Genomic DNA, 26,925 nt, shown 5'->3' on the forward strand with positions numbered 1-26,925 from the left:
ATCCAAACATGGGCACACACATGGACACACACACGGACACACACTCATACACATTTGCGCAAACACATATACACACACACACACACACACACACACACACGTACTCCATCACTCCGCATAAAGCCTGTGCCTACATGACAATATTGCTGTGTCATAGCTGCCCACTCCCCCCAGAGAGGCTGAGCAATCACACAATGTCCTTCACCAAACTGCACTCCATTCACAACCTTGCAATCACAGCAGAAGAGCAAATATCACTTTGTCTCGAGTTTGTGGAGGCGTTTTTGTCTAGTCTCATGTGACAGCTCATCTCTCCATCACCCTCTCTGTATGTCTGTCTCTCTGTCTGTATGTGTCTGTCTGCTAGTCTGCACCTACTCCTTCCCAAAGAGGAGGCTCAGAGTTTGTATGCTTCAGATGGACAGACAGACGAAGCCCCTTGTGATGGGCCTCCAGACAGACACAGACAGACAGAATCAGCCAGTCAGCCATGAATACCGACACAGCCACGCAGACAGGCAAAGCTGCATACGCAGACACAGCAACACAAGACAGACAGAGCCGGACACACGGCCGGACAGACACTGCTGCCCACACAGACATCTACGCAGACACAGCTGCACAGACAGACACAAACAGGACAGACAGGCAGACATAAATAACACATGCAGACGCACACGACACAGACAGGAAAACACAAAAGGACAGATAGTGACAACACAGACAGACTAACACAACAGAAACAACAGACAAACAACAAACAAAAACAACACAGACAGACAGACAGAAATAGCACAAACAGATAGGCACAAACAACACAGACAGACAGAAACAGCACAAACAGACCAACACAAACAGCACCGACAGACAGACACAGCCACGCACACACAGACAGACAGACAGATAAAGCACATAAGGACGGACAGACAGACAACACAAACAGACAGATTCTCCTTGGCTTTCCTCTCTCTTCTCCCTGAAGTGTCACCGCAGCACTGCCCTGCACAATCCACCACACCACATACACGGGGGAGAATCACATTCCATAAAATAACAGTTTAATCACTTACTTCTGCGATGAACTATGCGCATCCCGTGCAAATCTGCTCTCACTCTACCGCTCTCACAAAGCGCCAGGGATACAGAGGGCAGAGCCATGGGCTACAGTTAACCTGACCTGCGTAATTACATCTGCAACAACTACCTGGTCACCCCATGACGCAGTTCTTTAGCACATCCTCATCCTTTATCTTGAGGCACGCACATAGGCACACACCCACAAACAGGGAGGCATGCACACATACCAACACACACACACACATAAACACATACACACACACACACAAAGACACACACATGCCAACACACACATGTGTAAGCATGTACACAAACATATATAAAAGTAGGGACCCGTGCACGCACGCACACACACCCACACACCCACACAGCCTGTGTGATCCTCTCCTACACGGAGCCTGGCGGTAGGTGGGCACAACACTACCTACCCTCCATGGCACCGCTGGCTTTGGTGGTGACAGCTTGGCTGGCGATGGCAGCAGGAGGCAGGGTGCCCGAAGGAGTGACCTTGGGGACGCTACTCAAAGCAGAGTGCGCAAAACTCCCACAATCCATCTGCAGGGGGTTCAGCTCCGCCCCCTGCTGGGGGTCCTTCGCGGGGGCGGGGGCAGACTGGGTTGGGGGCGGGGTGGGCGGCAGCTCCTCAGATACGGTGAGGCAGTGCCTCACGGCGGAACCGGCCGCGGGGGTCGGCTTCGCGCCCGATCCGATCGGGCCGCTGCCAGAAGGGCTCCACGAGTTGCCCGGGGCCGGCGCACTTAAGACCATGGCGGGCAACGCACTCGCCGGGCGGGTGGGCGACCTGGGCGAGGCTGACGACGCCCCATCCGGCGAGCCGGGCGGCTTCCCGGGCGAGGCGGGCGAGGGGGAGGAGAAGTAAGGGCTCTCAGGACTGTCCCCAGTGCTGCCCAGCCGACCTGGCGCCTTCAGCCCCGGCTCCACGTCGCCCCCCGGTGGCCCGTCGTAAAAGCCCCGCTTGTCTTCGTCGGTCAGCCTGCCGGCCCCCAGTGTCCCGCGGCCCCCCGTCTCACCTTGCTGCCACTCCCAGACCTGGGGGGCCTGCGACGTCGGCAAGGCGGGTGCCTTGCACAGCTCGCTGTACTCCGAGAACGGAGACCTCGGCCGCTGGTCGGAGAGGTAAGACATCCTTTCCCCTCGCTCTCTTTCTCTCTCTGCTCTTCACTGCTCTCTTTTTTCTCTCTGCGTCTTCCTCGGTTTTGTGGTGCTGTGAGGTTGTGACTGCGTGCGAGCTGCTCTCCTCCTTGTGCCTTTTCGCTCTCACGGCGAGCGAGATGTGCACCCCCCCCCCCCCCCCCACCGCGCCTCGCCGTGACTCAGGTCACGTGACTCCGCCGCACCTCCCCATTGGCCGACGCAGTCACAACTCTCCCTCCCCTGGCAGCCGGAGCGGTCCTCCCCCGCTCCCCCTCGCTGTCCTCTCTCTGCCAAGACTCTCTCTCCCTCTCTCTTTCTCTCTCTGCCTCTCCGTCTGGACCGTGGCCAAGTCTCTCCCGCCAGATGGGGGCTCGGACGCTCGACGTGACACACATCCCACAGTTCCACCTGGTGCAGCACTTCGCCACGACCCTCTACGACGGCTTTTTCCCTGGGTTTCGCAGTCGAGTTTAAGCCATTCCTCTCCAGTGCCTGCTGGGGAGCAGCTTTACTCAAACGAACGCTGCCTCCTGCTTCTCCATCACTGACAGAAAGCCTGGCTCTCTCCACATCCCTCTGCCTGTGTGGGGGGGGTCGAGGGGGTGCAGTGTGGAGCTCTTTGTTTGTTATAGGGGCTTGAATCCACCAGACACGAGAGAGACAGCAGAACAACCTGCCCCCTGCCATACAAAAATGATGCCCGTCATTTAAGCTCTAATGATGGCGATGTTTACACTACAAGATCGTGCACGTGTGCTCACACACACACAAACATAAGCACAGACAGACACACACACACACACACACACAGACATAAACAAACAGACACACGTAAGCACACACAGTCAGACAGACACACCCACACACACTAAATACACAATAAACTTAATTTAAGTCACTCTCACATAAAAACAGACAAACCACATCCCAGAGACATTGGGGAGGGTGGAAAAACCAGGCATTTCAATACCATGTTGACATCAGTGAACCCCAAAGTCAGTGTCAATCAGCTCACAGAAGCACGCCCCCTTTCCCCCTCAGTTCACTGGAGTGGGAGGGGCTGAACCTTGACAAACATCTCTCAGACTGGGGAAGGACACAAAGAGGCTTAAGCCACCATTTCTCATCCACGCTGCTCAAACCCGCATTAAGATCTGCAGTTTACAGCCTCTGCTTATGGACACGCTGGGAAGCAGACCAGCACGTTGTCATAGAAACACCACAAGAGAAAAGAGTGCAAACAGGCATTCTAATCAGCGAGGGGGAAAATACCTTGTTTTGGGAAGATTACTGTTATCATTAACTTAGGCACGGCAAACACAATTGTTCAATTCAAATTGTATTACTACACCGTTCTACAACATTGCTTCTGGTACCGTCTGTAACGCCATGTGCCAAAAAAGTTATTTTCTGGAGTGAAGCACCGAGAAACGATAACAAGAACGTTCAAATCCACAACCTTCGGCTCCAGGGAAGAGGGCTGTAATCACAAACGATCCACCGCCAAAATGTTAATATGTTTGCAATGGGAACGTATGGAACCGGCCTGTCATCCTCTGCGTCCCACACAGCCAGTAATTATTTTAAATAAACAGCAGCTACATGAAGCATGCTCTGCGGCAGAAGAGCTGGCCATCTGCTCGTGACTGGCAGCTACATGTCACCCACAATTTACAGATGAAAACAATAATTAGGGCATGACAACGTACACTACATCAAGCAATGTCACAGAGGAGGCTGGCTAATTGCTGACACAGATCTCATCGCCCCGACAGCAAAGACACTGTACTAAGCAAGATGGTGGTCTCCGTGTGTTACTTTTAAATATCAGTCTGTGCCATTATTGAAGTCAAAATTCCATCAGTGGAACTCCTTTTAATAGTGACTGGAAGGGGAAGCCACTTAGCATACAGGATAAACAATCTCTGTACAACAATTCTAAGACAACATGAGACTGGGTATCCTGAATGCCCACCTGTCTCAAGCACAAACAACTGGGATGTTTCCCCAGCACAGGAGAGTAAATATTTGTTTGGAGCACAACCATATGATCAGTTCAGACTTGAGCTGCACTCCTTGCATAATATTGGAGTGGCAGCTGTCATATTTCTCCCTGATTAAAGACTTACAGACCTGCCTCCTCTGCATTCTTTCCTCTGACTGTATCATTAATGTGGTCCCAGTAATGTACGAACACTCAACCAGATGTGTATGTGCACCTCTGTGCAGTAGCATGTGCCAGTCTCTCTCTCTGTATGTGTGAGTATGCTGTGTGAGTATGTGTGTGCATATGTATGTGTGTGTGTCTTTGCTGCTAGTACACTATGTTTCCCTCTGCAAACACACGCTCGCTTTTTCCTCAAACTTTAATGTGCCTCCATTACATAACCGCCCACTCTCAATCTGGAGCTAAAACTACAGGGGTGCAGCCAAGAGGGCGGAGCTTTAGACAGTCGCATTACGTGTCACGAGGCCTTCTTACCATGTTACAAACACAAATGCTGGCTATGTCGGTACATTCGTCTTCACAGGATACATTTAGTGGCATGAAGGAAAACAGGGAATGGCTCAGTCAACAAAGTCTCACTCTTCCTGAGCTAGCAACAAAGCTCTCTATTGCTGTGGTCAGTGTCTCTCCATTCAACACTCACACAGAGTTTGACATCAGCTACTACAGTACTGTTTTATTGATACTGACAAACTGATGAGTCTCAGACTGAATGTGTGTGTCTGTGTGTGTAAAGATCAGCCATCAGCCAATCAGAATACACAGAGCAGGCTCTCCACCGACAGCTCTGTACTTACTGTAGGATAGGGCAGCCATTTTTTAAATCAACGGGCCTTTTGACATAAATGCATCACTTGACAGATTTCCTGTTGTCTCCACTAACAATAGAACTCAATCCAACTGAAGAATACTGGAACTAAAAAAAAAATAGTATTAAACGACTAATTGCATACAATGTCACTGGTTTATTAGTTTATCTGATTCTGAGCCTTGGGACAGTGGACTGATTGGAGGGTTTGCTAGCATTCTCCACAGTTTGAAGGCCCAGTATCCGCACTGAGTTAAATATTTATGTTACTGTTGTGCTTCGATCGGTGTGGCACCGGCACACTTTGTACTCATGAATACAACCCTTTCTAAGCCATTGCAGTCAATAAACAGGAGTGTGTATATTTGTGTGTGTGTGTGTGTGTGTGTGTGCGCGTGTGTGGGCAGCCCCACCTATTTAGCAGTAGATTCACACCTCAAATAAGTCATTTCGTCGTAAACGGCTGGTATCAGCGCCGAATGCCCTAGTTCTGAGCTCATTATCATTCAATATTCATGTGTTGCCTCTGGGAGATCCATTTTGCCCACATCTGATAAATTTCCAATCTAAGCTCATCCACAATTAAATATTCTGAGAGTGCATCAGACTTTTTAGAACTCCCTTCCTGGCAGAAAAGCACAGTATATTTCCAAGAAACTGGACTAAATCTGAAGGACTTAATCGTGTACATTCCACTTATGAATATGTCTGGGTTTAAGCACAGGATTATGGAAGAGCACGGGTTTCATTTTTATCAATTCTGTTTAGCTGTGTTACGTCATAAAACAGTGTATTTTAACCATGTAAGTAAAAAGCTTTGCTCTCCCTATAGTTATCACTAATCCTTTATCATATTCCTTTTGCATTAAATCCAAACTTGAAACAAATGAGTTTGTATACCATAAAACTTCCAATAATAGCCGAGTCTCCAATAAACGCAGGCCTCTTATAATCGCCGGTATGCGTGACCCTTTCAGTGAAATAAATGCCTGCCTCAAATAAATGCCGGGGAAAATTACATTTATTTTTCGTGGCTATAAAACGAAAGAGCAGTTAAAACGCTTACAGTAGTCCTATTTATTGTTTATGGCTAAAAAACTAAATAACACAAACAAATAATTTTTACATTAGGCTAAATGAGGTTGTTTTAGTCAATTCAATTTGCCTTATGCGTGTTCATCTGTTCACTAATTAGATTAAACATAAACGAACAAAACAAGCTGTCTTTCGGGTCATGGTAGCCTAAATTCACAGTGATACTGCTATTCTTACAGACTTTGCTCTCCCATCATAGGTTGCAATGACAATGTTTAACTTACTTTAGAAGTGATTCCTGTTTGAGTTGCTAGCAAAGACCACTGTATAATGTTTATAAAGTAGGCTACTTGGCAAAAAAACATGGTGAATTTTCCTGGTCAGTTCAGCTGCCAATAACTTGCAGAAGCCTGAGGGCTTTAGGTGAAATAAACGCAGGTCTCTTATTATCGCCGAGCCTCCAGTAAACGTTGGTAAAGTTATTAAAAGTAAAATTTAATTTAATATTAAAAGTAATTAAAGCAAATAAATGCCTCAGCATTTATGGGAAGTTTGACGGTAATTGCATATTGCACTACATGCAAATACGGTAGCTCAATTTACTTCGATGATTACAGCGCATAGCAAAGGATGGCCATTTGGGAGATCGTGACACAGCATGTTCTGTTGGGAAACCCGGTGGATTTGGGTCGGGCCCACGGTAACAGATCGCTCCATCATTCCATCCGCGCGCTGCCCCAGTAACCGTCGCATTTATGCACCGTGTCAGAATCCAATTTGTGTCGGTTATCGTGTTGCCGCGTGGTTGCGTCACCCGCGTCTAAATCCGCTCAAAACGCCGAAGGGTGGACACAAAGTGGGGGCAGGGCCTTTCGCTTTTAACGCCAGCGTCGTTAAACTCGGTTTATCTCCTCAGTTTTCTGCAGCCTGAGGGTCACTCCACTTATGTGCACGGGAGAGTACACACCTGCGTACATATGTGCGTGTGAGTGTATGTCTGTCTGTGTGTATGTGTGTGTGTGTGTGTACATACATATAACATGCAGTTGGGAACAGCACATGATGTCTTATGACTGGTTCCATCGCCACCACAGTGACGTCACACACGCCTGATCCCGGCTATAAAAAAAAAAAAGGCTCCTCTGGGCTTATGTACCCATGAAAAAGTGTCCCCATCAATATTGCATTGAACACAAGGAGCAGACAAGACACGCCTCCCTTTGTACCCATACACTGCCATCTATAAATAACTGGCCTATTGGGTGATGAGATCAGAGCTAACACTGTATATTATATTAGCATCTGAACTGCAACAGTAAGACTTGCGTAATACAAACAGGATCACAGACAGGCGGACAGTCAGTCACGCACAAAAAAACGAAGGCTCACACACTGAGATAGCTCCTTCTAACCTGCCTCTCACATATAAACATATACTGTGCTAGACAATGGGACTAGAGGTACACATCAACCCTGTATGACATTTTCCATGTGCCTGCTAGAAAGGACTGCTGAATAAATAAAAAGCAGCTACTATTTAAATACACAATTCTTGGTCAATTAATACTGACAGCAATCTGACAAAAAAAAGATCTCTGATGATGTCTTTTCACCACATGCATTTGTGTGTATTTTTATCTGCGCCACCCTACACAGACACATGAACAGCCATGCTGGTGGGTGACTGATAATGACAAGCACAGCCTGAGGCTTCAAATATGAATGCGAGATTTTAAAAACGACAGAAGAACGTCAGAAAGAAATATCACCGCAGCCAGGCTGCTCACACGCTGTGGGCAGGGATGGCCACGGGAAGACCCTAAATCTCCACCCGGATCCCTCTTCAGTTCAGTAAGCTGATGGGAAGTCGCGGTGCGGAAATTCCTCTGTGAAATCGATCGACAGCACACGCAATAGCTCTCCAGCATGCGAGAGGGGGACCAGCAGATCGATGGCCCTTCACCAGCACCAGCCTCTCTGCTGTGGGCCAGTCTGGACTGTGGAGAGACGTGCATTAACCGTCTGCTCCTCGGGCTCAGAACTTCCATACAACCAGCTTTTTCACCCTCTAAGCAACCTCAGCATGTCCGTCAAAGGAAAATGAGACATTATAAACAGGGAAAACTTCCCTGCATAATAATTATATGCGCATCTGGCAAGACTCATCATAAACTCTATGTCAACAGCCATGTGTTATACCATGGTGCAGATGGTGCTAAGAGATGTAAATATCACATTTTCTACCGGCATTCTCACTGAAATAACACTGCCTTCGATTCAATTTAATTCAATGATATCTGTATAGAGATTATTATAAGAGAATTTGCCACAAAACAGCTTTACAGGTATCTCAGGCCTGAATCGCCCGGAGCAAGCCTACAGCAACAGCGATCAGGAAAACCTGCCTTGGTGAAAGGAATAAACCTCTGAGCAGAACCTGACTCAAAGGGGGGAGCCCATCTGCCTCTGGCTAGCACCAGGCAGGTGAATTAGGGGGATGGTAAGGAGGGAAAGTCTGAGGAAGAGGGGATGGTCAGCTTGGTGTGACTATCGACTGGCAGGACCTGGTGGCTGGGCACGGACACCGCATTACTTTAATCAGAAGATATCACCTTTCATAAATGCAGAACTGACTCGATATTTCTGACAGATGGGTTGCAAACCGTCAGTCACAAGGGCAGAATATTTCGTAAATGTAATGCAGTCTAAGTTGGTGACAGGACTGAAGATGGGGCTTATATGGTACTTATAATCACTCCAGTTAAATGAAAGAAGAATGCTAGCTCTATAATGCCTTAGCTCGTGTACTCCATCTTACCTCACTTCCTGTCTTCAAGGAGTGAGAGAGCGCTTCAGACAGCAGTCAAAGCTGGTGCTGTCTGCTTCAATTCACCCTGCGCATGCTAGCTCCTCCAAGCAAGTGCAGCGAACCATCCTTTATCTGTCTAGTCTAGCGACTCTTCTTTTACCTCCTTTGTCTTATGAATCTTCCTTTACCTGCCTGGTTTAGTGTACCTTCCCTTACCTACTGTGGCTGATGAACCGTCTTTTACGTGCCTAGTCTTGTGACTTTTCCTTTACCTGCTTGGTACAGTAACCCTTCCTTTACCTGCCTGGTGTCTTGTGAACCTTCTTTTTCCTGCCTTGTCTTGTAAAACCTCCTTCACCTGCCTACAGCACAGACTTCAGACAGCACAGATAGACTCTCCGCTTCTCTGCTCTCTCTCTCTCTCTCTCTCCAAAATCTGTAAAAACAAAGACGAACGACTTTGCCAGGATGCAGAGCTAGCTAGTTCCCCTACAGGGAACCCTGCGGGAAGTACAGCGTTCTGACAAAAATACATTTAGATGTTTACTGACAAATTTTTTTGGTAGAAAGTCTATAAATTATGAATATTAACCCAAATGATGGAGTTTAGATGAACATACTGCAGAAAGCCTATGACCTGTAAAAAGGAGATATATAAAGGCTTAATACACACAGACCACTTCGCCTGTGTTTGATTTTCTCATTAAACAAAAAGCCTGATACTCTGTGACTGGAGCGAGTTCATCTTGTGGTATTCACATGCATGTATGTGTATGTGTGTGTGTGCTACTGGTTGTCCCCGACGCCTCACTGCGTCAAGGTTGCCACTGTACCAGAACACACCGGAGATTCCGGGAACAGAATAATGAGCAAAACCTGACTTACCTGTTTGTAGGCAAGAATCATCATACAGAAGTGCGGTTCCCAGGACATGATGCAGAGAAACAGAAACAGAAAAAATGAAAAAGATCGTCACTGAGTTTACCTTGTACTGCATGATATAAACTCAGCAATAAAGAGAGGTAAATGTTGTATGCACTGGCAGATTGATGGTCTAATACTAGCAAGCTTAACAGGAAAGGAAATCTTTGCCTGTAAGAAGAAAACACATTTTATGTTTATCATTAACTGAAAGTATTTCTTGAAGGGTTAGAAAGCCAGCAGATAACCCTGTATCACTTTCTAAGGATAAGCGAGAAAGAATGTTTAAGAAAAGAGAAAGGATGTTAGGAGCAGACAAATGGAGTAGAATGGGAATAAAATATGTTTAGTGAACATGAACATAGCATAGCTCTTGACAGAGAGCCGGACACTGCAGACTCAAAGCTAGGTTAGTTTACGTCCACTCAAACGCCATACATTAAAGACGGCCCAGGCATTATGCTTAAGCAGAAACGCATTCTCAACAGTACAGAGACAGAGGTGCAAAATACCCATCCAGACAATGCCATTCCAGACCCACGGACACTCACGCACAGAGCGAGCATTCCAGCTCAACCAATCACCACACAGCCATGCAGTGTGTAAATTGATAACTCCCCCGCCCTGCCCCACCCACCGCCCCCGGGGCACCAATCAGCTCTCACCAACCTTCAGGCATGGAATGGTCTGCCAGCCCTTTATCTTCATTCTCACCCTCCAGCTGGGGCTCCTTAAATTGTGATAGGCTGGGGAAAAAGGGCGGAGCCGCGGGGTTGAGGGCAGAGCTCACTGAGGGGGGGAGGGTGGAAGGCAGGGGGGAGGAGCTGACAGCGGGCGGGGTCGGGGAGGAGGGGCAGACAACGGGGGCGGGGCTCGGTGAAAGGGGCTGGTCGTGGTTGGCGGACACCAAAAGGTCATCTTCTGCAGCAAGGGGAGGGGAATATTTCCCATCGACATCAGCACTGGCCATGTGGGATGGGGCCGGAGCAGGGACAGCTTTCTCGGTGGGAGAGGGAGCCTGGGGGGGAGTGGGGCTGGACTCTCTGGAGAGGGACGGGATGGGGATGACAGGAGCATCCACTTGGGTGGACTCTTTCGAGTCGATGACAGAGAGGTCCCTCTCAGCTTCGCTCTCAGGGCTGGGGGGAAGAGCTTCGTCCAGGAAATCAAGGACGTGGGTAGGGGGCAGAGAGGTCAGAGGGGGCGCGGGCTCAGCGCTCAGCGTGGAGGCGGGGCCAGCGGCGGGCGTGTCTGTGACGGACAGCAGGAGGTCCTGGGCTGGAGACATTGGTACCTCAGGGCTGAGCGAGGGGCAGACATCAGGGGTGGGACTCTCCTTGGAAGGGGCGCCCACGGACCAGGGCTCACCCAGCAGGGTGTCCTGGGGCGGGCTGGCGGGGGCAGGCGGCGTGGCCTCCTGGGGGTTACTCCACTCCTCCGGGATCCTCTTCCGGCTCTTGCCCTTCTTCACCCTGCCCCCGACCCGGCCCCCGTCCCCGTACTCCCACTGCAGGTCGCTGTCCACGAGCGACTTCATCTCACCCTCCAGGGCCTCGGGCTCCAGCAGGTCGTACACCTCGTCCCTCGGCCTCCTCTTCTTCTTCTTCTTCTGCCTCCTGTCGCCCCCGCCCTCGCTCCCCCTCTCCTCCCCGGTCCCCGCACTCTGCTCGCAGCTGTCCGTGGGGCTCAGCAGCTCGGGCGACTCCTCTGACATCTGGTTGATCACCGTGGAGACGCTGGGCGTGAAGGGCAAGTCCGTCTCCTGCCCGCCCTCGCCCGCCCAGGGGTCGTCTTGGTCTCCTCGTGCACAGAGGGAGAGAGAGAGTCACACTCCATACTGGAGGGAAAGAGGCTTGCACCTCTAAAGTTTGACCCTTGGAAAACTAAAAATCCCATGATCCTTCATCAACAAACAGGCCCCCAAGGAATAAACCATATACATTAACATATCATAATCTCTGAGATACTAAATAGCACATATTTCAGTATATGTCAAAAGTCACAGCATACATTTATGATTTCCACTTTCACGCACTCTATGCAAACATATACTAAGCATATTTTTCATAAAATTGGAACAATAGGAAATATAGACACAAACACTGCATGTAGATTGAGAACACTCAGCTAATTTCAAAAAATAAAATGCATTCCATTATGGATTAAGGATCCTGAAAGTCACTTTTTGCAATGCAAACAGAAACATTATTTGAAACATTCAGCAGGCAGCGTGGAGCCCCTAGTGGAGAAGCATATGAGGTATAGGACAATGGCATGGAAACAGTCGCCCTGATCTGCACTCAGAGTGAGGACCATCCATGACCTCCTGTTGGAATGAGCAAAACAAGCAAGAGGAAAAGAATGGGGGTAACAATGGAGGAAATCTCCTCTTCCACTGCAGAGTCAGACCTGCTGTGGGTGTGCGTGTGTGGGCAGGTTCATGTATGTGTATATGCACATGCCCAAGCGTGCCCATGCGTATATGTGTGTCTGTGTGTGCGCATGAGCATGTATGCAAGCATGTATAAGTGTATGTGTGTCTCTGTGAGCATGTGTGTATGTGTGTGTGTGTGTATATGTGTGTATGTCTGCGGATGTGAGTGTGAGTGTGTGTGTGAGTTCTGACATTTCCAACTGCTTTAGTTCCAGCAGTAACCTGAGTCCACCTGAAGGCACATAGAGGTGAATTACATGGCAGCGCACTGTAGTGGTTTGTGACTTGGGCTGCAGCTTCAAATCGAGTGAAACATTGCTGTTACACAGTCCAGCAAGGTAAAACGGATTGGTATTAGTAAATATCCAGCTGAATAAATAGACAATGCATAATAAATGTCAGCAATGCAAGTCATCTTGGATAGCGTGCTTAAAAATAAATAATGTAATGCAATGTAGCTAATGAAAGAAAGCATACATATATAATGGGTATGTGCCACCCTGCTTACGATTGGATCCCAGTACGAATTATTTTAATGTATCATTCATTTTTAAGCAAAGGTAAGTAAGGACCTCAGTGGCTGAATAGCAGAAATTTATGCGTAGGTCCCTTTGTCTAAGGATGGTTAGGGTACCGCAGTGCCATGTGTTGTGCTACGTTGAAATCTCTTTTGAAGTTTACAATCTGACCCGTTCATCAAGCTTCTAGATTTAAGTCAACTGCATTAATGTCTGTATCAATTCACTGCCCAAGAGGACCGACCCGCGGCCTCAATCCAAAACTTGCTCTCCTGACTAATGAATGGAGAAGAGGATGAAGTCTGAGCTTATTCATTGATTCTGCGACCATAAATACACACTCCAGAAAGGAGTTCCAACTGACACCGCCATCTATATTTCATTATCGCTGCTCGAAAGCGCAAAGTGCCTTTCATGCAAGCCTTGGAAACCTGCCAGAGGACACATTACCGCCCTGCCAAGAGCCTATATTAGAAACCAGAGCTATGCTGGACAATCTAGATACATCTTTAAAATCACATTTGCAGAAGATAGTCGCAACTTTCACTGGCATTAGAAACGGGCACATATGAGGTATTTCCCAGGACAGGGACAGAAATTATACTTGCTTACTCACACCAGGAAGTATTACTGGGCAAGTATCAACTTAAATTACAAGATGTAATGGAGAATACCGTAGTGACACTGCCTCATAACACATATGTATAGGTTGTAATCACCTTGCCAAAAGTCTGAGAGGGATCTGGTGGGGCAAGTCCCTGGGCAGCTAGATATTACTTTCTGCTGCTGGACCAATGAGAGACCAGCTGGAGCCTGGAGCAAGAATGTCTCCCAGCCATGCTGGGCAAAACCCATCAGTCAGTCTTAATTTCTTTAGTCCTCACACATATCAAGTGCTTGAAGACCACGCTGTCAACTGCTGTGGTAAACAGTAACTGAAGACACATGGTTTGGGTTTTGTGGCATGCAGTCTGTAAGCAGGTAATGATGACTCTGCAAGTCTTTGCTCTAAATGATCAGCACTGAATACAATGTCCAGCGCCTCCTGGTGGAGTCAAGGAACTTAGCCTTGAAGACTTGCCTAAAATCAGGGTTTGACTCTGACTGCAGACAGATTTGCAAAGCGAGGGTCCCCTGCTGTAATCACCCAATCCTCTGCAAACGCCTGTCCGCACTTGGAAAGGTGGTGGGGGATATTGCAAAGACTGAAACCATTCAGACAGAGCAGTCTGTTCCTGCTTACTTTTAATTTCACCCTAATACAGCTCTTTCTGGGGACAGCTGGCAGAGGGATCCCTAGAATGGTCTTAGATTAAGATGAACGACTTTTCCATCGAGGACATCAAAGCACTTTATACAAACTCCTCATTCCTTCTGATGAAAAGTGCAACTGAGGATTTCAGACACCCGTAACGACATTAACCCCTGCCGCTAAGCCCAAATTAGACTGTGACCATGAGCAGTGACCCCCCACAGTCTCTTGCTATGAGGGGTCGCCCACAGGACTCTGTGAAAAACGCCGGAATGTAATTCCACGGGAGACGATGAGACTGCACAGGACGGCTTTGCACATCCCCCGAGCTCACCTGTAGCGGCATCCAGAGCGTTCAGGATGTTCAGGGTGGCGCTCATTGGACTCTGCTCGTTGGGCTTGTTGGGCGTCTGGGCCTGTTTCGGGGGTTCGGTGGCGAAGAGGAGCGGGGGCTGCTGGGGTTCCGCCACGCTGGGGGGCCTCGCCGTCACAAGGGGTGCCACGCCCATGTCCATGTCCATGTCCATCATGGACATCGCTGGCTGGGAGAACCCTGAGAACACACACACATTAGTCCTGCGAACACATGGACATATTAACCCGGGGACATGTTAACCCTGCACACACACGGACATGTTACTGTTGAAGAAAATACTCAAAGGGACAAACAGGTAATATGTCATCTCTTTACATTACATTATTGTCATTTAGCAGACACTCCTACCCAGTGTAACTTACATAGGTTACAGTTTTTACATGTTATCCATTTATGCAGTTGGCTATTTACTGGGGCAATTCTGGAGTAAGTACCTTGCCCAAGGGCACAGCAGCAGTGCCCCAGAGGGAATGAAACCAGCAACTTCTATGTTAGAAGCCCTGTTCCTTACCACTATGCTACACTGCCACCCCTGTAATAGGCAATGCGTAAACTTTGCCCTGGATTAGGGAGCTTCTGACAAGCAAATAAACAAAAATACCAACAGTAATAAGACACGTGATGATATGTGATGGCTGTTCATGATAAACCTTTGAATGAACACAGGCTGCCACAAAAGATGTTAGAGCCCGTGTGAATCTTTTACAATGGATACGCTGGGGTCACTGACACAGTATTTAGCAAGGACATGTCACTGCTTCGAGCTTCGGACAGTTACCAGCCTTAGGGTTAGGGTTAGGGCTAGATACATACACACAAATGCACACACACACATATACATTACGGGAAGGGGTTAGGGTTAGGGTCAGGTTTGGGGTTATGGGTAGGGTTAGGGTTGGGAGAAGGGTTGGGGTTAGGGTTAAGGTTGGGCTCAGGGTTAGGAATAGGGCAAGGGAGTTTTCTAATTTGGTTTCATAACTTGGTTAACTGTAATTAAGGTGGTGTAATTAAGGAGGTGTCATTTGCACTGTTGTTCTGAAGCTGACTGTAGGTGGTACTGCTCTATTCAGTAACAAAAAAAAAGAAATATGTAGTGAAGCTCCTCCTGGTTTAACAGTAATCGCGCGGAACAGGTTCAAGGCAAGCATTAGGTAACAGTCACTTTAATATACAAAACAAATACTCCTATGACTGCTATTATAACATACTACCTCACGACATATTATTTTGGTGGTTAACAGATGTCCTTATCAAGGGTGACTCACACAGCTCACATTATTCATCCACACTGACTACAGTACATTTCCATTAGATACACTAAAGCAGCCTCGGTATGTTTCTAGTGGACATACTAGAGTCTTGATTAAAAAAAAATACTTTGACAAGTTAAATGGACACAGAGCGTAGTTGGTATTTGACTAACTGTTATTACTGGGACAGTTAAAGAGTCTAAATGAACTTGTGCACAGCTGTTGAGAGGTAGGCCTGGCCAGTGATGCTCACTCAACTACAGCACAAAAGGTGACAACAGTGCTCATACTGACCTGTGAAGGTGTCGGCCGGGCCACTGTCCTTCACCTGGGGGACCAATGGCTGGGTGCCCCACTGGCCAGGGAATCCAGCCATTGAAGTAGGGCCTGAAGAGAAAGAACAGGGGGTGAGAGGGAGAGGAGGGAGAGGAGAGAGGCACATGAGCTACAGCGAGATTGAACAGTGTGAATATAGACAGTGGTAGAACTGGGGTGACCGTGAGGAGACACAAGGCTTATAATCGAGAGATGGGAGGCTGGAATTCTGAACGAGACCCCTCTAAGAATCTTAATAATCTGATTAGCTTGTGTAACTATCCAGCTGTATAAAAGGATAATATCTACTGTAAATAATGTGCCATGCAAGCTACAGCTGGGCGCCAATAAAACTCACATGACACAATTCCTCTACAAATGGGACATTTTGATTCATGTATAAGAGATTAACTTGTCACTACTGTAAACCCAGATATGAAACAGCAGGGTGAGGGGGAGGAACTGCGGGTCACATGAAGTGACGACTGGCCGATTCAAAGTGACAGACTGGGCAGAGATCTCACCCGAGAGGAAGTCCGTGTTAAAGACCTGCTGTTCGGTCTGACGAGACCACACTTCTCCTAGCGGATCCTGGTGCCCCGCTGGTGTCTGTCCCCCTGCTAAGGCAGGAAACACAAGGCAGCACACATTAGTTCCCCTCTGACATCATCCTACAAAACAAGCAAGGAAGGACATCAGACCCTCCCCTCCTCTCAGACTGACAGCACAATGCAAGGAGTTCACAGATCGACAGGATTATAATAAACACAAAGTACATAAAGCGAGGGTGCACACCTTACCTTTCAAACTTAAACACTTGGAGTAAATGTGGCAGAATGTGTATTCCACTCTCCCTCCCTTTGTGTTTGATAGGACTATTTGAAACAAATTATTTCACAGCATGACCACCCCCGTACGATCGGTGCTGACAGCTCCCGCTTTGGCAGCCCTGGTGGCTGTCGAGTGGAAGCTTTAATTAAATCCCAGTTTCTCCCTCTGATCTAATGAGGCAGGGCACCCCCAAAAACAGCGCCCCCCCCCCTTCCCAACAGCACCCACAGAACATTCCTAAGCTCAGCAGAGGGGGACCGTGCGGATGTCTGGCAGAGGGGATGACAGCTCGGGCCCGGGCGGTAAACACACTGCAGCAGACGCTGCAGAAAAGGCCTTTTCAGGGTTTCTGCAGGGACTCTTCTCGTCAGCAACATGAATGATTGATTTAAAACCCGCTGCAGCTCCAACGGCTCTTCAGCATCTTTTCCTCCTCCCCGGACCAGCAGAAATTTGCACTAACAAGCACATCCAATTACCCTCATCGCAGAGAGACGTTCAAATCCAAGCCAAAAACGCCATCACTTACAAACAATGCAAGTAAACAGCAGTATATCCAAGTGTCTGTTTTCAGGTTCAGTAAAACATAGCCTGATTGATAGTCTAGGGGTGGGTAAGGTAGTGTAAAACCTGCCAGACCTGCTGCTGTTCATATGCGTTTCTCCTCATGGTGCTGGACAGAACTCCTGCACGTGCACTTACACAAATGCACTTGTGCTTGTCCACAAAAGAATGCCCGGGACATAACCGTGCATATGCTCACAAGTGTGCCCGTACGCACACACACCCTATCTCACGCACTCACACACACAAGCTCACGCACTCACGCGCTTGCTCACACATGTATGCACACACCAATGCACCAACACGCAGGTATGCACAAATGCACCACACAAGGACTCGCTCACACACGTGCGTGCTCTCACGCACGCACACGTGCACGCTCATGCATCCCGGACGTGCGGGGCGGCTTCAAAGTACACTGATAAAAATAGTCAGATGAGCCCCTTGTGAGTCTGCACTATGTACTCTTCCCTTAAATCACATTAAAACCTTCCTTTAATGGATGGCGCTAAACCGGCAGAAGCAAGTCTGAGGAGATTGCAGGGTTATGTGGGAGTAATCCACGGGCAGACGAAAAGGACCAACTCACATCCTTCTCCAACTTATTACAACACACTGGCACCCACTAACACAGACGCTGTTCCCCTAATGAGGAGAGCTGATCTGCAGGCAGTCTGGGAGATTAACCCCGGCCTTTTAAAGTCTGTCCAGCAGTGAGTGTTTCCAGGGGTAAAAACCCTGACAACCACACATGGTGTCCATGTCCATGTTAAAGTCTGTCAAAAAGCCCATCTACGTTATAGTGTATTCCTTAGCTCCACTGTGAATGTCACCAGCATACTGCACTAAAGCCTTCAACTTCTCCGCTTGTTTTAAAATGGCTTTCGAATAACCCAGCCACTAAACTCATTTTTTCTGACCTCCATTCTAACACATAAACCAGGGCATTTATGTTTCCTTTCTTGCTCATAATGGCCACTTGCACGTACATTAGCAGTGAGGAAGCCAATTGTTTGAAACGACAAAGGGAAACGTATGGAGCAGAATGTTAATTTAAAAGGTTGAGGCCTTTTAAAATGACAAACTTAAAAGCAAGCGCTTTTGTACTATTGTGACACATTTCCCATGATTTATGGAGCTAAAAAGTAAAGAAATCTTAAGAGATTTAAGATGTGAGATAAGAAAAAAAATCATGTTACGTAAAGATAAATCAAAGATTGGCATTAGTCACTACCAGGACTTTTACGTCAAAGCGCTGACAGACCCTGCCAGAACTGGCAGCTCAGCTGTCTGGGGGGAAACATCTCATCAGCTGTTAAATTCTGTAATAATCCTGGCCCTTCCTAAGGTCACTGAGAAAGGACAACTACAGAGTGACAGAGGAGAGGAGAGAAGGAAAAAGAATGAGAGTCAAAGGAGACGAAGCAGGAAGAAGCACAAGACAAGATAAGAATGAAAATCTAGTCAATGAGGTCAGACGTCAGGGGTCAGAGGTCAGAGACAGGCCTTGTGGTTGCATCTGTTACAGCCAGTTCACCCTGCCTCATTAGAATCTTGGTGATCCCTAGCAGGTCAGAGCTCAACCCTCATTAGCACACTATGGGGCAAGCCAGATGTGTATAAAACACTTAACAAAATTAATAATTCAGAGCAAAGGGTGTTCTTGCAAATTAAGATGCCATCTTTAGGATTTCACATTGCTGCCAAAGAATGGTGCAGTCAAAATGGTGCACGTGGCAGGAAACACACAGATGCTGGCATTTCAGTTAATCCGAACTCAGCATCAATACAGCCAGACACAGGCCAGTGTGAATGCACATGCGTGAGAAAGAGAGAAACAAATCAGTGGACACAGTGACTCAAAAAGGCAAGTTTGGTGTAGTAATCTTGTATTGCATTTAAGTATCTCATTCCTTCCCTTTTGAGGGTCTAGAATACATCGCCATCTCCCTGCAACGGAAGTGGTGTGAATTACAGTGTGAAGGAGCATTCGGAACATTCCAGAATCAGAGAAACAAGCAAACGGAGACAAGAGACGCAGCACCGCAGTGTGGCGCGCGGCCTTGGAGCTGCAGTGATATTAAATTAGCTCAGACAGGGCTAAGACAGGGGCAGCCGTAATAACCAGGGTGTGTTTCGGCGCTGTTGTCACGGAGGGGGGGTGACACTGCCGCGACCGAGTGCGCTTTGCTGCCTTATGCCTCTGAGGATGGGGCATCGCGGTCCGATATCTGGGACGAGGCGAACCGCGCCAGTCGCTTGTGGTTTTGCTTTCTCCACAGCACCCAGCTGGCAAATTACACCTGACCGCGCTGCACACACCCGCTGCTGACCCTGAACCGTGCCAAACCGTCTGAAAGGGGTCGAACCGCTGGCGGAATGAGAGCAGCGTGCTGAGGGCACGCCTGGTGCGAGCACTGCGCGTGTTAGAGAAGGCTGAGACATGGAGCGTGTGAGGACAGCTCTGCCAGACTGTCAGCTTGCCCTGTCACATCCTGACCCGTCAGCTGTGACCCTGAGCCACGGCACCGCTGCGCACTTAGCACTGTCTTTCCCTACTCTTGGGAACACAGCCAGGGTGCAGTTTGGTTAAAGGTGCAACACAGCCAGGGTGCAGGGTTTGGGTAAAGGTGCAACACAGCCAGGGTGCAGGGTTTGGGTAAAGGTGCAACACAGCCAGGGTGCAGGGTTTGGGTAAAGGTGCAACACAGCCAGGGTGCAGGGTTTGGGTAAAGGTGCAACACAGCCAGGGTGCAGTTTGGTTAAAGGTGCCACACAGCCAGAGTGCAGTTTAGTTCAAGGTGTAACGCAGCCAGGGTGCAGTTTGGTTAAAGGTGCAACACAGCCAGGGTGCAGGGTTTGGTGACATAGATACTGCAGCACATATAAGACACTTGAGATCGTGCTGTCAGAATGGTGCACTGAATCATGTTTCACGGCCAGAACTACGTGCAGTGTGCGTTTCACTGTCAGAACAATGAGTTTTCTTTGGGGGGGGGGGGGGGGAGGGGTGCAGGAACCTTCTTCACCTCATAAGGGTAGGTAGGAGGGTATGGATATGGAGGGAAAGAGGGGGACAGGACAGGGGTGTGTAAGGCAGTAACACGGGTGTGATGGGGATAAATATTATGTCACTTTGATGCTAAGAGAGATTCAGCCTGCTGTGGAACCAGTAACACTTTTACTCTCTTCCATACACTGTACAAGGGATGAATGGATTCAATGCATACAGAAGCCACATAAAAATAACTATGCTCTCTGGAGGATTGAGGTCAGATGAAGAACTAGGATTAACAAGACTCAACAGCGCCCTCTATAGGAGGCATCACATCTGTAGTCACCCTCTGATCTTGAAAGGTACAGCCTTGGAAAGACATTCCTTACATAACATTTTATTCACGTCTGATGGGTGACATTTTAGTCTGTTTTAAAAAATCGCTAGGTAAAAGTTTCCTTAAAGGATTGTTTGCTTTCTTTTATTTATTCAAACCACTCAGAATAGGAAAGAAGGCTTTTTGCCATTTCCTGCACTTGAAGTTCATTTATCCTTTTTCCATCAGTTCTAGAGAAGCCCACAGTGAACTTGGCCTTCCCACTTCTAAACAGCTGACAGTCTGGTCTAAATGACTAAAGGGACCCTGAGATGGCAGGGCTTTGAGGCTCCATTGGTATGTCTATATCATCAGCGCACACGCACACGCACACGCACAAGCACACGCACAAGCACAAGCACAAGCACAAGCACAAGCGCACACACACACACACACACACACACAGACACACACACAAACAGTGCACACACCTATCTATGAAATCACAATCCCTTTCTCACATGGGCTATTATTGACGCTGACATTCCGCAGTCAGATTCCACAGAGCTCCCATCATGCACTGCAGAGCAGCAGAGCTGACCCGAATGAAGGCAGCACACTGCTCCAGAAAGGCTGCACCTGCAGTGTACGGCAGCAGGACTACATGAAGAATGGATGCTTGACGATTACTAGACGATTTTGAACTCCAGCATGGTTTCTGTTGAATGCTGCTGTGAATGGATTTTTATCCAAATTTTATAGATGGACAAAAAGCTTTGACATCAGTGTCAGAAACCAACCTTATATTGCGATATTAACCACTCTTGTCTCCTTGTTAACTACATCTACATGACACATCAAGCAAGAAGAACCGAAAACTAGAACAATGCACTATAGGTAACACTTTACATTAGGTGGAACGTACACTGAAACTAATTACTAACAGTGTGATTTACGAAGTTTGACAAGTTAGTTACATACTGTAAATAATATGTAACAAGAGTGCAGTACATTCCACTACAAGGTAACTACACTGTAACTTGTGTAACTGGGAAAAATAAATGATGTAAAAGAGCAACATCATAATAGGCACCTTAGGCTGATGCAGTTAATAGGTATGATGGGACGGCTTGCTCATTTCACTAGCTCTGGGAACCCTGCAATTTGCCAGGCACCTGCAAGTTTCTTTGATGGAGTCAGTGGCACGGTCCCTAGCCTCTAATGATCACCGACCTCGCTGCGGTGCACCCTGCGATTAGCCTGTTGACGCTGACGCACCACATGACTTTCAGGTGTAAAGAAGCGATTGGCTGTGGGTGGGTGTATCGGAGGAGTGAATCTGTCTCACCTCAGCACTCCTGTCATGGTGAAATGAGTCTACCCTTCGACTGTTGGTTGCATAAAGGGGGGGAAAGCTAAAATAAAAGGGCACCAGAGGGCAGGAAATGTTCGGTGAAGAAAGGCCCATTCACCCAATTGATTAATTTTACCTGCTTTTCACAGTTGACACAGCTGACAGCTAGAGTTCTACAACAAGAGGGTTCTAGAAGGTTCCAGACACCAAGGATTCTGGGAAATGTCCTCAGGTACAAGTGCCTCCTGAGTGCATGAGGCTCAAGGGCAGAAGTCCCAAAATTCCAGCTGAGCCAATGAAAGCAAACTGACAGTGTTGAGAAGAGAAAGGTATAAAACAAGTCACACGTTCAGCATAAAACACTCCTATTTCACACTGAATGCACACACACAGACACAGTCACACGGACATGAAGAAAGTCATGACTGGAAGCACAAACGCGTTTGACACACAAACACGTGCGTGAACACGCTTGGACATGCTCGCGACTGCCAGAAAATAAAGATGTCTATCTCCCAGCACCATGGCAGCCAACCCGACACCCTCGGACTGCAGAAAGGCGCACGCGGTCACCTGGACGGAGAAAAGCCTAGACAAGGATGTGCGCAAACATCTGAGCAACGACAAGGTGTTGGCATGACGCCACAAACAAACATATCTGGAGCCACTGACTACAGGTGACACACCACAGTCAGACAGTCACCACCCTTGCCTTTGATTAGTCTGACAGGCAGAAACGCACTCAAGTCTCCTGCATTCACTTTCAGGACACCACATTATCAAACAGCGCACATAATGACTTGAATTAACCCAATCAGTCCCAACGAAAGGGTTAGTTTCACTGTAATGTCTATGATAAGCTGACACAGAGCTGAGCTACTCTGTGGTGTCATCCACTGATTTTAGGAAAATGGAGAGAGGACAGAGTGTGTGTTATCAACAGCTCTTACACTGCAGAAGTCCCTAATGAGATCACTGAGCGTATAAGGTTTAATTTGTTAAGCAATGGGCGAAACTCATCAAACCACTCTTTCACCATGATTTTATGATCCACATTCATTCATTCAAGGCTGCAAATTATATCGTATTTCTTATAAGTTTCAAGTCATATTTCTAAAATAAAATTAAAATGTGTCCATTTTGATTTACGTTTAGTTGCCTTGCTTCTCCCCATCCGCTTTTCATTTCACAGATGAAATGCAAAGTGTGACACTAGAAGATATATATGCCACTTAAAATGATTAAAAAATGATACATCAGGGTTAATTATCCGGCACTCAAACATCAGTCAATGTTGAGTCACAACACTACAACCACCATCTACCCATCCCCAGAATCTTACTTCCCGTGGAGTCGGCACCCTAACTCACCTTCCCTTTTCCCATCCGTGTCCAGCAGGGGGCGGTAGTCGGCCTTGCCCACCATCTCTCCCACCTTGTCATCGAAGCTCTCCGCCTCCAGTGCGCTCATGAAGTCCATCTGCACCAGGGGCTCTGCAGCAGTCTGGGGCACACTCTCGCTCAGAGCGTCCGTCAAACTCAGATCCATTGTACTGAGGAGGGAAGACGAGATCCAGGCAGAGAGGTCAACTCCCATTCCAGAGAGACAGCAATTCTTTCATTATCATTTCAGCATCTGCTCTTATACTCTACTAATCTACTAAGAGCAGGACTGTTTTTTCAGATTATGGTGCATCTGAAAGAATGAGAACAAGCACATTATCCTGGCAAGTTACACTGATATCTTCTGCTGTAATGCTACCATATTAATGTTACGCTGGAATATTACGCAGGTGTGTTACTCTGGCATGTTAGGCAGGTATATTAGGCTGGCAATTTAGATATGTATGTTACACAAGCATGTTACAATAGCATGTTATGCAGGAATGCTACACAGAGCTTCATGTCATTGACAGCCCTGCGTTTTCACATTTCTAAGTTTGACCTTTTTACTTTTGGTGTTTACATCTCATAAAAATGCATTTCAACATTTCAAAGCAATGCATTCATTTTTTTCCTCAAAGCCCATTAGTTCCAACATCTCAATCATCTCAGTACAAGCACATCTGGGTGGCACTGGGCGGCAGCTGTTCACCTCAGCCCCGCCCACACCGCCTCGGCTGTCATTCCATATTTCACCACAAGGGGCCCCAGAGAGCGATTCTGCACTGCAGCCCATGACTGGCCCTGAGTGGGACAGCAGATGACCACACAGCAGGATGTGTTCCTTTAACGTTCATCAGGAGATCAGGCTTGAGGGTACTTTTGGTGAGTGGACTCAGACCCCATAAGGTCTGGGGAGTCCCCACACATATCAGAGAGCTAATGACAAATGTGTCCACCGTGCAGTCTGAGCCCTGAGAGACAATGCTCTGCAGGATATATTATATTTCAGAATGAGTGACAGTCTGCTGGTTTTTGGTGTATGAGCGAAATTCCCCCTTCTCTATCTCTCACTGCCCTGTAATATCTAAATCGCCACGAGCTTAAACAAGGTAACACAGAGAGAAAGAGAGAAAGACAGACTATGGTTTACCAGTGGTCTGCGTTGCAAAAATGAGCAAGGAGAGATGCATCCCTGCCCCCAATTCTAGAAAAAAATAACAAATAACCTGGTGTGCGGCATATTTACAAGACTGAACTGATGTTGAATATGAGAATCCTAACCCTCATCCACTGTCATCAACCATAATCAACCGTCATCCCCTCCTCCATTACTCCCCATCCGTTTCTCATTCTCCTTCCTCTTTCCTTTACCTCGGCACACTTTACCACAAAAACCATGGAACAGTGAGGAGTGGTCGTGATTTCCTGTTATCAAGAATCAAAGTCATTTCTGCGCTGAATACAGCAGTGTAGCATAGTGGTAAGGAGCACGGCTTATAACCGAAAGGTGGCTGGATCAATACCCTACTGCTACTGCTGTACTCTTGGGCAAGGTACTTAACACACAATTGCCTCGGTACACATCCAGCTCTCCAAATGGATAACATGTAAAAATTGTAACGTATGTAAGGTGCTCTGGATAAGAGCATTTGCTAAATGTTGCTAAGTAATGTAAGGTAATGTACTCAAGCATTACTCTCGCCAATCAGGTTCCTCCTCATGTTAACATCACTTCCCATGTGGTGCAGACCAGCCGGTGCTGACCCTACATAATCTGCAGCCATCAGAGGGTCAGTGAGGTTTACAGAGGAGTGCCTCTTATGCTGTATATAAACCACACCTCCCTTCCCAAGATGATGCAAACCCCCTAGCTTGAAATATTCAGTTTACATTAGTATATCATTAGGAGCTTTAAATAAGCAACATAGTAAATATTTGAAACTTCATATTTCTTCCAGGAAAAAATGCTTAGTCAGACAAAGACAGGATACATGAAGCAGCCTAGGTGTTTTCACAAGTGCTTGGTACAGCCAACCACGTAGTTTAACTGGGTTTCTTCTGTTGTTTCTTTACTTTCTTCAAGAGCAGCGAAGCATCTAAGAGCAATCCCTCTGCTCATTTGCCATCTGGCCACCATATTTAGCCTACTGATGCTGGGAAATGCTGGTGTCAAATCGGACCTCCAGAACAAAAACACTCCCTCTTCTGCAAGGAGTATATTAAGTTCAGGATATCTACAGAAACCAAGTCATTTATGTTCATTTTTGGCACCTTTAGGTAACCTTCAGTACACCGTGCCTGTTAAACTCCTCTGTCGGGCTGCTCTGAAATGACAAGGCCATTCAAACTCACCAGCCCATCTGTTTAACACGGCAACACCGACCCGGTCAGAGTCGAATACAGACATAAACCGCCCAACCAAAACAGCACAACAGCATAGCTGGAGGTGACAGGGACTTATAAACTCTGCTCATGAGCGCCACAATTGGCTTACTGTGCAGGACAGGCTCATGATGGGGTCATAAATGCCACCATTGGCTTACCGTGGGCTGCAGGACAGGCTTTTGAAGGGCTTACAGACGCCACCATTAGCTTACTGTGGGCTTCAGGGTGGGCTCAGGAAGACCCTCCAGATGCCACCATTGGCTTACTGTGGGCTGCAGGGCAGGCTCTTGAAGACTTTAAAGACACCCGCCCCGTTTCCCCCACCATTAGTAGCCCAGGACTACTACTGATTATGCATGTGATAAACTGGTGCCTGCCTGGAGCAGATCTATTGGCAGACTGACACTTACACTGGGGGCATAATCGGGTTTCTCAGGCCAGCAGTGTGGTCTAGCAGTTATGAAAAATGAATTATAACCAGAGGGTGAGACCCAAACTGCTACACTAAATATGCAGCAGTGTGTTACTGTATGTAACTCTGTGCAAGCAAACATCATCACAGGCCCAAGGCAGGACCCAGGAAGACCTTAAGTTCACAGAGATCATGGATAAGGTTTATTGGCTGCCTTTGCCTATTTGCCCTGGCTCATTCATCCAAAGTGGATGTAGCGTTTCTTTGTGGATTTCCGTGTGAAAAGTGGCATCTTTAGTTTCTGAGTCACACAGTTAAAACACAGTCCAGCTCAGGATGAGACGACGACAGAGCAGCACCAAGTTTCTGGGTGTGCACATAACAGAGGACCTCTCCTGGTCAAACAACACCACATCACTGGCCAAGAAAGCTCAGCAACGCCTCTACTTCCTCCGCAAACTGAGGTGAGCCAGAGCCCCAGTTCCCATCATGTGCTCCTTCTACCGTGGCACCATTGAGAGCATCCTTACCAGCTGCATCACTGTGTGGTTTGGGAGCTGCACCACCGCCAACAGGAGAACCCTGCAGCGCATAGTGGATGCAGCAGAAAAGATCTCTGGTGCCTCACTCCCCTCCCCCCTGGACATCCACTACACACACCTAGCCCGTAAAGCACAGAGCATTGCTGCTGACCCCACTCATCCTTCGCACGCGCTCTTCAGTCC

The 26,925-nt window shown here is 47.6% G+C and overlaps 1 protein-coding gene across 4 annotated transcripts in view; it reads right to left on the reverse strand.

Moving 5' to 3' along the window:
* LOC118771296 (microtubule-associated protein 4-like) overlaps positions 1-26,925 on the reverse strand; it is a 54,860-nt gene that overhangs the window by 17,095 nt on the left and 10,840 nt on the right. For 3 of the 4 annotated variants that reach the window (XM_036519248.1, XM_036519249.1, XM_036519245.1), the window contains exons 2-6: positions 23,389-23,570; positions 16,483-16,578; positions 15,938-16,030; positions 14,352-14,570; positions 10,483-11,613 (exon numbers count right to left, since the gene is read on the reverse strand). In XM_036519248.1, coding sequence (XP_036375141.1) covers positions 10,483-11,613; positions 14,352-14,570; positions 15,938-16,030; positions 16,483-16,578; positions 23,389-23,566 — 1,717 coding nt within the window. In that variant the 5' untranslated portion in view covers positions 23,567-23,570. The remainder of the gene's footprint in view (positions 1-10,482; positions 11,614-14,351; positions 14,571-15,937; positions 16,031-16,482; positions 16,579-23,388; positions 23,571-26,925) is intronic. The other variant, XM_036519246.1, reaches the window with a different exon arrangement.

The sequence above is a fragment of the Megalops cyprinoides genome, chromosome 24 (genome assembly GCF_013368585.1).
Source record: "Megalops cyprinoides isolate fMegCyp1 chromosome 24, fMegCyp1.pri, whole genome shotgun sequence".
Lineage (NCBI taxonomy): Eukaryota > Metazoa > Chordata > Actinopteri > Elopiformes > Megalopidae > Megalops > Megalops cyprinoides.